At 43.9% G+C, this 12012-nt stretch overlaps 1 protein-coding gene across 1 annotated transcript in view; it reads right to left on the minus strand.

The window, feature by feature from the left end:
• Nucleotides 1-12012, minus strand: part of LOC128703098 (glycoprotein-N-acetylgalactosamine 3-beta-galactosyltransferase 1-like) — a 536922-nt gene that overhangs the window by 39224 nt on the left and 485686 nt on the right. Inside the window, exon 8 of the mRNA XM_070103460.1 lies at nt 2234-2382. Within this exon, the coding sequence (XP_069959561.1) occupies nt 2234-2382 (149 nt within the window). The remainder of the gene's footprint in view (nt 1-2233; nt 2383-12012) is intronic.

Consider the following 12012-nt stretch of genomic DNA (forward strand, 5'->3'; position numbering starts at 1 on the left):
TCCCCAATAAACATTCCCTGGGCTGCCTGCATTCTGCTTTATATAGCTAAGACAACAAGATATTTAGATACTGCACTTAAAGAACACAAACATGCAAGCAGAATGAATGACATACAATGTAGGCGTAATACAGTGCAGCATATATTCACATATCTTACTTACAAAGGAAACAATAAAAGTGAATCTTGAGTCTGTCACTATCCACCTCAGCAACATCCTAAAAGAAAACAAATGAGTGTGCATATTGTCTGAACCCATTGTACATATAGTCTTGGCCCAACACTTCATATACAAATGCCACAATCTGACATCACTAGACCTCACTTGTGGTGACACCCGATCTGACCCGACAGCACCTCTCCGGCCTGTGATTATTACTAATATTATATATTCCATATACTTGAGAAAGCATGAAAAGATGTTTTAATATTGTGTAGGACCACCTTTGGCAGTAATTACTGCTTGAATTCTACAGGGAATTGATTCATACGATATTTGAATAGATTCCAGAGGTATTTTTGTCCATTCTTCAGCTAAAACAGTCTCCAGTTCCTTAAGTGATGATGGTGGAGGGTATCGACTCCTCACTTGTTTTTTCTAAAATCCATCATAAATTTTCAATTATATTAAGATCTGGGGATTGGGGTGGTCAGATAAGATGCTCAACCTCACTAGAATGTTCCTTGTGCCACTCATAGACGATTTTAGCTGCGTGAATCGGTGCAATATCGTCCTGGAAGATTGCATTCCCTTCTGGAAACAGTGTTGCAACCATAGGATGAAGTTGATCTGCTAAAATGTTTAAATAATCTTGACTTTTAATTCTGCCATGAAGGGCAACCATTGGGCCTGCAGATTTCCAAGATAGAGCATCCCAGATCATCACAGAACCTCCTCCGCGTTTAACAGTTCGAAGAAGACAGTTGGGATCATATGCTTCTTTTGGCTGTCTCCACACGTACACTCGGGCTGAGGTTGGAAATAAGGTGAAACATGACTCGTCGGAGAAAACGACATTCTTCCAATAGTCTAAGGACCATTGTTGATGATTTTTACACCACTCTACATGCTTTTCAACATTGGTTTTTGAAAGTAAGGGTTTCCTAATTGCAGCCCACCCATAAAATCCAGCTTTATGAAGTTCCCTTCTTACAGTTTTTGTGAAAACTGGGTTATTGAGGTGTTCATTAAGCTCTGCTGCAATTTTGGGTGCTGTAGCATTATGATCCTTTCTAACAATCCGTGAAAGAGTTAGACGATCCCTATCTGACAGCTTTCGCTTTTTTCCAGAGTTTTTTTTTTTTTTTTGATGAAGAGGTTTTCCTCTCTTTCGCGAAGGCTGTTATCACCTTCGAGACAGTACATCTTGATACACCAAAAAGTCTACCTGTTTTCATTACGCTACAACCACCCATACGAGCACCAACAATTCGACCTCTTCCAAAGTCTGATAGATCTGTCATTTTAGGGATTTTAGTTAATTTCTCTTGATAAATCTGTAAAAAAAATAAAATTTTTAACAAAAAGGAATAAGCAAAACTAACAATAAATCATAAAAACAAATAAATATCAAAATTTCATGATTTTGTACACGTTACAAAAAATATTACGAGAAGATACTAGGTGTTTCCATTATTTCGTCCAACCCCTGTATATTCCATATACTTTAGAAAGCATGAAGAGTTGTTTTTATCAAAGGTTTCTTCATTCTTCAATTTTACCAAAATATGTTGGCTCACAGCCTTTTGCTTACACTGTAGTTGTAGCAGGATTATTACTACTGCTACTGCTAGTAGCAGCAGCAGCAGTAGTAGTAGTAGTAGTAGTAGTAGTAGTAGTAGTAGTAGTAGTAGTAGTAGTAGTTGCTGTTGTGCTTTATTTAAACCTTGACAGCATATCTTGTCTTAGGAAAATTTCACATTCTTTTTAGACCTCTTAGGCGTAAGAATATAATGCAGCCTCTTAGAGCACTTCTGGTTGCGCGAGTCTTCTTTGTGAGGATATTCAAAGGTTTCAGTTTTTTGTTCTTACATAATTTCCTGTAGTAGCAGTAGTAACAGTAGTAGTATCTGTGGAAGCAGCAGTGGTAGTAGTAATAGTAGTAGTGGAAGTAGCAACAGTAGTAGTAGATCAAAGAAAAGGTTAAAAGCGATCATATACATAAGGTCACCAATGTACTCACCCTCTAAATGTCAGGCATGTGTACAACTGTATGTCACTGTATGACACATACCGTGTCAGGTTTGTAGTACACGTAGTCGTTATACCAGTCTGGAACTTGATTGAAAAGTTGTGTTACTGGAGTAAAGGAAAAGAATCGACCTCGTCCCAAACTGTCCCGAGAGTCACCGGCCATAACACCGATATGGTCCAGACACTGTCCTGCAACCAATTATTGTCACTGTAATGATGACCACAGTAGCTATATAATTTGAACTACAGTCACTACCATTTTATTGATGATTACAGTAACTTCTATAATATTAGTAATAAACACTTTCCAGAAACCAGTTACTTTCACTATAACACACTTTCAGGGGTCTAACAGCTATGAGTCCCCATTTCATGATTTTCTGTAAATAGCCAAAATAAAGTCAGCTTAATGTATATTCAAACTTCTGATAAAAAAAAAAAACTTATGTAGATTACCTCTCAAAGGTCTCAGGAGCATGATGAATTTGATGTCTATGCAAAATTATTAACAAATATCGAATATAATTTGGGTTTCTCAAACGGATGTTTACAAGCCATTGTTTCCTCAAGGAAGATTCCTTGATGCCATTGAAAGCATATTCATCAAAAGAATTCATTCTTACCTCCCCTTCACTGGATCGAGCCTGATTATCTTCCATTCCCCCAAACATTGTATGGCTCCTGTGGATACTGTCCTTCCCATGAATGTAATAAGAATTAATAGCTATTGTTAGAAAAGAACTAGTAAGTGGAGTAGAGCAGACTGGAACTAAACTATAAATTGACGAAAAATAGTGAAATATATCGGGTAAAATATGTTAATGGAGAAAGTAACGAGGCCAGTGGATTAGATGTCACTGTTAGATGTCTATGTGCTGCTTGTAAGGAGATGTCAATGACATGATATGTAAAACAGAGACATTGACACATTGATTCCCCTCAGGGAAGGTTCCTTGATGTTGGTGAGGGGCTCTTGATTTAGGGAATTGGATCTGTGCTCCAGTTCCCCGAATTAAGCCTGAATGCCTTCCACATCCCCCCCAGGCGCTGTATAAACCTACGGGTTTAGCGCTTCCCCTTGATTATAATAATAATAATAATGACACATTGATTCATCCCCTTGAGAAAAATATCTGTTGCATCCTCATCACAAATTATTATTACTTAATTATTAATATAAATATTTATATATTCTTCTTCCACTACTTCCTCTACAACATACTTAACAGTTTACTGGGACTCAGGAGAGGTAAATGTATCATCAGTTTTGAATGATTATCTTGTGACTGTGATGACTGTGGTGACTGTGATGACTGTAGTGACTGTGGTGACTGTGGTGACTGTGATGACTGTGATGACTGTGGTGACTGTGATGACTGTGGTGACTGTGATGACTGTAGTGACTGTGGTGACTGTGGTGACTGTGATGACTGTGATGACTGTGGTGACTGTGGTGACTGTGGTGACTGTGGTGACTGTGGTGACTGTGGTGACTGTGGTGACTGTGATGACTGTGATGACTGTGATGACTGTGGTGACTGTGACGACTGTGGTGACTGTGATGACTGTGATGACTGTGGTGACTGTGGTGACTGTGGTGACTGTGGTGACTGTGGTGACTGTGGTGACTGTGATGACTGTAGTGACTGTGATGACTGTGGTGACTGTGGTGACTGTGATGACTGTGATGACTGTGGTGACTGTGATGACTGTGATGACTGTGGTGACTGTGGTGACTGTGGTGACTGTGGTGACTGTGGTGACTGTGATGACTGTGGTGACTGTGATGACTGTGGTGACTGTGATGACTGTGATGACTGTGGTGACTGTGATGACTGTGATGACTGTGGTGACTGTGGTGACTGTGATGACTGTAGTGACTGTGGTGACTGTGATGACTGTGATGACTGTGATGACTGTGGTGACTGTGATGACTGTGATGACTGTGATGACTGTGGTGACTGTGATGACTGTGATGACTGTGATGACTGTGGTGACTGTGATGACTGTGGTGACTGTGGTGACTGTGATGACTGTGATGACTGTGGTGACTGTGATGACTGTGATGACTGTGGTGACTGTGATGACTGTGATGACTGTGATGACTGTGATGACTGTGATGACTGTTATGACTGTGGTGACTGTGATGACTGTGGTGACTGTGGTGACTGTGATGACTGTGATGACTGTGATGACTGTGATGACTGTGGTGACTGTGATGACTGTGATGACTGTGATGACTGTGATGACTGTGGTGACTGTGATGACTGTGATGACTGTGGTGACTGTGATGACTGTGATGACTGTGATGACTGTGATGACTGTGATGACTGTGATGACTGTGATGACTGTGGTGACTGTGATGACTGGTGACTGTGATGACTGTGGTGACTGTGGTGACTGTGATGACTGTGGTGACTGTGGTGACTGTGGTGACTGTGATGACTGTGGTGACTGTGATGACTGTGATGACTGTGATGACTGTGATGACTGTGGTGACTGTGATGACTGTGATGACTGTGATGACTGTGATGACTGTGATGACTGTGGTGACTGTGATGACTGTGATGACTGTGGTGACTGATGACTGTGATGACTGTGATGACTGTGATGACTGTGATGACTGTGATGACTGTGGTGACTGTGATGACTGTGATGACTGTAGTGACTGTGATGACTGTGATGACTGTGGTGACTGTGATGACTGTGATGACTGTGATGACTGTGGTGACTGTGATGACTGTGATGACTGTGATGACTGTGATGACTGTGATGACTGTGATGACTGTGATGACTGTGATGACTGTGGTGACTGTGGTGACTGTGGTGACTGTGATGACTGTGAAGACTGTGATGACTGTGATGACTGTGATGACTGTGATGACTGTGATGACTGTGATGACTGTGATGACTGTGATGACTGTGGTGACTGTGATGACTGTGATGACTGTGATGACTGTGATGACTGTGATGACTGTGATGACTGTGGTGACTGTGGTGACTGTGGTGACTGTGATGACTGTGATGACTGTGATGACTGTGATGACTGTGATGACTGTGATGACTGTGGTGACTGTGGTGACTGTGATGACTGTGATGACTGTGATGACTGTGATGACTGTGATGACTGTGATGACTGTGATAACTGTGATGACTGTGGTGACTGTGATGACTGTGATGGCTGTGATGACTGTGGTGTCTGTGATGACTATGATGACTGTGATGACTGTGATGACTGTGATGACTGTGATGACTGTTATGACTGTGGTGACTGTAGTGACTGTGATGACTGTGGTGACTGTGATGACTGTGATGACTGTGGTGACTGTGATGACTGTGGAGACTGTGATGACTGTGATGACTGTGATGACTGTGATGACTGTGGTGACTGTGGTGACTGTGATGATTGTGATGGCAGTGATGACTGTGATGACTGTGATGACTGTGGTGAATGTGATGACTGTGAAGACTGTGATGACTGTGATGACTGTGATGACTGTGATGACTGTGGTGACTGTGGTGACTGTGATGACTGTGATGGCTGTGATGGCTGTGATGACTGTGATGACTGTGATGACTGTGATGACTGTGATGACTGTGATGACTGTGATGACTGTGATGACTGTGGTGACTGTGATGACTGTGGTGACTGTGATGACTGTGATGACTGTGATGACTGTGATGACTGTGGTGACTGTGATGACTGTGGTGACTGTGATGACTGTGATGACTGTGGTGACTGTGATGACTGTGGTGACTGTGATGACTGTGATGACTGTGATGACTGTGATGACTGTGATGACTGTGATGACTGTGGTGACTGTGATGACTGTGGTGACTGTGATGACTGTGATGATTGTGGTGACTGTGATGACTGTGAAGATTTGATGACTGTGATGACTGTGATGACTGTGATGACTGTGATGACTTTGATGACTGTGATGACTGTGGTGACTGATGACTGTGATGACTGTGATGACTGTGATGAGTGTGATGATGTGATGACTGTGATGACTGTGATAAGAACATAAGAACATAAGAAAGGAGGAACACTGCAGGAGGCCTGTTGGCCCATACCAGGCAGGTACTTTACAACACTATAATCTAGGTGAAGTAGAGCTTGATCGTACAGAATGTGAAAAAGACTTGGGAATCATGGTAAGCAGACTGTGATGATTGTGATGACTGTGATGACTGTGGTGACTATGATGACTGTGGTGACTGTGATGACTGTGATGACTGATGACTGTGATGACTGTGATGACTGTGATGATGTGATAACTGTGATGACTGTGATTGTAGACAGCCTGTACTGTCTGCACAGACAGCCCATGCTGTCTGCCAGCTTAGTTCATATTTCGCACCATGCTGGTGCTGCCACCTATAGGCCTTGCCACTTCAGTATGCCCAGACTTGCCTCTCACTCACACAGCGGCCTAGCAGCAAGACACAAGGCTACTCCTAGCTCTCTCTCGTGGGATGGCCCTGCCTGGGCCATGGGCTCAAATACGCAAGCCTGTGTACCCACCACGACTTAACGATAAAGTAAGAAGCCTCCGAAGAAGTTTATCATTTACCACCCCGCTTGCAGCATTACCAAATAATCCCTTTATAAATGGTGGAAAGCGGTGGTCGCAGCAGTGTGTTTGCCCTGAGAGAGGAAGGAAGAGGTATGAAGTCATCTTCTCTTCATCACCCTAAACAAGAAATATCCGTCTCTCAACAAGTTATCCCGTGCCTGCACATTTGAGCATCCAGACACAGGTACAAGCAAGATGCAGGCCGAAATTTGCCGAAATTCTCCGAGAATTGTAAGTGACCCCAAGCTACAATGTCCCACGCTGTTTCTCAAGTCACGTGTTCAGCGTCATTTGTATGTTGCTGTTGTTGTTCAGCTCAGCACAGCTGTTTCAGCAAGCCAGAGGTGAGTTTCGTGGTGATTTCTCCACGTGTTTGTGGGTGGGGGAGGAGGAGAGAAAGTGGCCGTTCCTCACCTTGCCCACGCTCGCCCTACTCACGCTCACCCGTCTACCATACACTCACCACTGCCCACTCCCTCTGCTGTGTTTTCTGCTGTTTTCCATGTGAATTCATTGCCAGAGCTGTGTATCCGAGTGCCCGAGGCCACTCGAAGCTACATGGATCAGCATGCCACGTAGATCACGACACCACGTGGATCACGACGCCACGTGGGTGTGGGCGATGTCACGTGGATCTACAAACCACGTGAGTTACCGAGCCAGATGTCCCAGGCCTCATGCTGTGGTCTGCTGCCCGCATCACTTTGACGTCACCCAAGATGCTGCCCGACTTCATGACGTCACGATGTCTGCCTGACGTCACCTCGAGATGTCTGCTGACGTCACAGTGCTGCTGACGTCACCTCGCGACATCACATGATGTCACCATCGAGTGTCCAGTAATTATTTTAGTATTGTCGAGAAGACTGAGAGAAGATATATGTCGTGTTAATTAATTCCTCTCAGTCAGTGTTCTCACATTTTAGTATGTCTTAGTCAGTTTTATGCACAGAAAAGCATCATTTGCTAGTTTAAGCCATGTTGTACCTCGGGTGTGTAAAGTTTCCGCTTGTCCAGTGAGGTCTGAGCCAGACCTGAGTAGCACCACTGTGTTAAGTCACCCGTGTGACCAGTGTGTTTGACAGCTATCAGACAGCCCTCTTGTACAGAAAGCTTTTATGCTCGTCGCTCGTGATGTTTTGCAGAATCATACCTGCTACGATTCCCATCGAGATTTGTTTCACTTCACCTCCAGACCGTCAGAGTGCAGTTATATGTAGAGAAACAAGTCTGGGGACGCTTAGACTAACCTCTGCTATAACTCCAACTGCCGAATGACACTCCCCAAGCCGCAGTTAGCCCTGTCGGCAGGCGCTGTGTCAGCCTCGTTCGTGCCACAAGCTTCAGTGAGCAGCCTGCACAAAGAAGATGTCACTTTGACTGTTAGCTCTCTCACTGCAGTCTGGTGTATGATGTTACGACTCCCAGATGTTTCGCCCAGTCGTCTCTGCCACGACTCGCTCCACAACTCGCTCCACGCTCGCCGGCAGTGACAGCCCAGCGACAGTACCAGTCTAGAAGTGTCCTCCTGAGTTGCTTGCCAGAAGTCCTGCCCAGTTGCCGAGTTTTGTCGACGCCTCACTCGAGGGCACCAGCATGTCGTGCCCCAGGTTGAGTGAAAACCTGCAGCGACTCCTACGATGACTGCTTCACCGTTCCAGAGGAGACCGTAACCTGTTACGTCACAGCTCAGCCTCAGCGATGTCTCCTGTGTTGCAGTATCTGTCCAGGCACAGGAAGGCATGCAGTGATGCCCTTCGACGCTCACTGCCTTTAACCACGATGTTTAGCACACCCACATGTTTTTTTCTTCCCTCCCTGTAGGAAGTTTTTTTTTCCATGTTCATATTCATATATATGTTTTTATTTTGTGTTCTGTGCCCTGTTCCTACGAGAGAGAGACCGAGTTCCTTTTGCCACCAGTATTGTCGCGTCGGGACGACGCGCGGTAGGTGGCCGAGCATATGTAGACAGCCTGTACTGTCTGCACAGACAGCCCATGCTGTCTGCCAGCTTAGTTCATATTTCGTGCCATGCTGGTGCTGCCACCTATAGGCCTTGCCACTTCAGTATGCCCAGACTTGCCTCTCACTCGCTCACACAGCGGCCTAGCAGCAAGTCACAAGTACTCCCAGCTCTCTCTCATGGGATGGCCCTGCCCGGGCCATGGGCACAAACACAAAAGCCTGTGTACCCACCACGACTTAATAAACAAAGAAGCCTCCGAAGAAGTATATCATTTGAACCCCGCTACCATACTATCAAACAAACCCATTAAACATGATGACTGTGATGATGTGATAACTATGATGACTGTGATGACTGATGACTGTGATGACTGATGACTGTGATGACTGTGATAACTGTGATGACTGTAATGACTGTGATGACTGTGATGGCTAATGACTGTGATGACTGTTATGACTGATGACTGTGATGACTGATGACTGTGATGACTGTGAGGACTGTGATGACTCTAATGACTGTGATGACTGTGATGACTGTGTTGACTGATAACTGTGATGACTGATGACTGTGATGATTGTGATGACTGTGATGACTGATGACTGTGATGATGTGATGACTGTGATGACTGATGACTGTGATGACTGTGCTGATGAGATAACTGTGATGACTGTGATGACTGTGATGACTGTGGTGACTGATGACTGTGATGACTGTGATGACAGTGATGATGTGATGACTGTGATGAATGTGATGTGATAACTGTGGTGACTGTGATGACTGTGATGACTGTGATGATGTGATAACTGAGATGATGTGATGACTGTGATGACTGTGAGGACTGTGATGACTGATGACTGTGATGACTGTGATGAATGTGATGACTGTGATGATGTGATGACTGTGATGACTGATGACTGTGATGACTGTGATGATGTGATGACTGTGATGACTTTGATGACTTTGATGACTGAGATGATGTGACAACTGTGATGACTGTGATGATATGATAACTGTAATGACTGTGATGACTGTGATGAATGTGGTGACTCTTATGACTTTGATGACTGTGATGACTGGGATGTTGTGATGACTGTGATGACTGATGTCTGTGATGACTGTGATGACTGTGATGCCTGTGATGAAGTGATGACTGTGATGACTGTGATGATGTGACAACTGTGATGACTGTGATGACTGTGATGACTGTGATGATGTGATAACTGTGATGATTGTGATGACTGAGATGACTGTGATGACTGTGACAATATGATAACTGTGATGACTGTGATGACTGTGATGACTGATGACAGTAATGACTGTGATGACTGTGATGACTGAAGACTGTGATGACTGTGATGACTGTGATGACTGTGATGATGTGATAACTGTGATGACTGTGATGACTGTGACGACTGTGTTGACTGTGATGATGTGATAACTGTGATGACTGTGATGACTGTGATGACTGATGACTGTGATGACTGTGATAACTGTGATGACTGTAATGACTGTGATGACTGTGATGACTGATGACTGTGATAACTGTGATGACTGTGATGACTGTGATGACTGATGACTGTGATGACTGATGACTGTGATGACTGTGATGACTGTGATGACTGTAATGACTGTGACGACTGTGATGACTGTGTTGACTGATGACTGTGATGACTGTGATGACTGTGATGATGTGATGACTGTAATGACTGTGATGACTGTGATGATGTGATAACTGTGGTGACTGTGATGACTGTGATGACTGCGATGACTGTGATGATGTGATAACTGTGATGATGTGATTATTTGATGACTGTGATGACTGTGATGACTGATGACTGTGATGACTGTGATGAATGTAATGACTGTGATGATGTGATGACTGTCATGACTGATGACTGTGATGACTGTGATGATGTGATGACTCTGATGACTTTGATGACTGTGATGATGTGACAACTGTGATGTCTGTGATGACTGTGATGATGTGATAACTGTGATGACTGGGATGACTGTGATGGCTGTGATGAATGAGGTGACTGTCGTGAGTTTGATGACTGTGATGACTGTGATGTTGTGATGACTGTGATGACTGTGATGACTGATGTCTGTGATGACTGTGATGACTGTGATGCCTGTGATGAAGTGATGACTGTGATGACTGTGATGACTGTGATGACTGTGATGATGTGACAACTGTGATGACTGTGATGACTGTGATGATGTGATAACTGTGATGATTGTGATGACTGTGATGAATGTGATGACTGTGATGACTGTGGTGACTGAGATGACTGTGATGACTGTGATGATGTGATAACTGTGATGACTGTGATGACTGTGATGTGACAACTGTGATGACTGTGATGTATGTGATGGCTGTGATGATGTGATAACTGATCACTGTGATGACTGTGGTCACTGTGATGACTGTGATGATGCGACAACTGTGATGACTGTGATGACTGTGATAATGTGATTACTGTGATGACTGTGATGACTGTGATGACTGTGATGATGTGATAACTGTGATAACTCTGATGACTTTGATGACCGTGATGACTGTGATGGCGTGGCAACTGTGATGACTGTGATGACTGTGACGATGTGATAACTGTGATGACTGTGATGACTATGATGATGTGACAACTGTGATGACTGTGATGAATGTGATGGCTGTGATGATGTGATAACTGATGACTTTGATGACTGTGGTCACTGTGATGACTGTGATGATGCGACAACTGTGATGACTGTGATGACTGTGATAATGTGATAACTGTGATGACTGTGATGACTGTGATGATGTGATAACTGTGATAACTGTGATGACTTTGATGACTGTGATGACTGTGATGACTGTGATGACTGTGATGGCGTGGCAACTGTGATGACTGTGATGACTGTGACGATGTGATAACTGTAATGACTGTGATGACTATGATGATGTGACAACTGTGATGACTGTGATGAATGTGATGGCTGTGATGATGTGATAACTGATGACTGTGATGACTGTGGTCACTGTGATGACTGTGATGATGCGACAACTGGTATGACTGTGATGACTGTGATAATGTGATAACTGTGATGACTGTGATGACTGTGATGATGTGATAACTGTGATAACTGTGATGACTTTGATGACTGTGATGACTGTGATGACTGTGATGGCGTGGCAACTGTGATGACTGTGATGACTGTGATGATGTGATAACTGTGATAACTGTGATGACTTTGATGACTGTGATGACTGTGATGACTGATGGCGTGG

Source organism: Cherax quadricarinatus, chromosome 85 (genome assembly GCF_038502225.1).
Source record: "Cherax quadricarinatus isolate ZL_2023a chromosome 85, ASM3850222v1, whole genome shotgun sequence".
Classification (NCBI taxonomy): Eukaryota; Metazoa; Arthropoda; class Malacostraca; order Decapoda; family Parastacidae; genus Cherax; species Cherax quadricarinatus.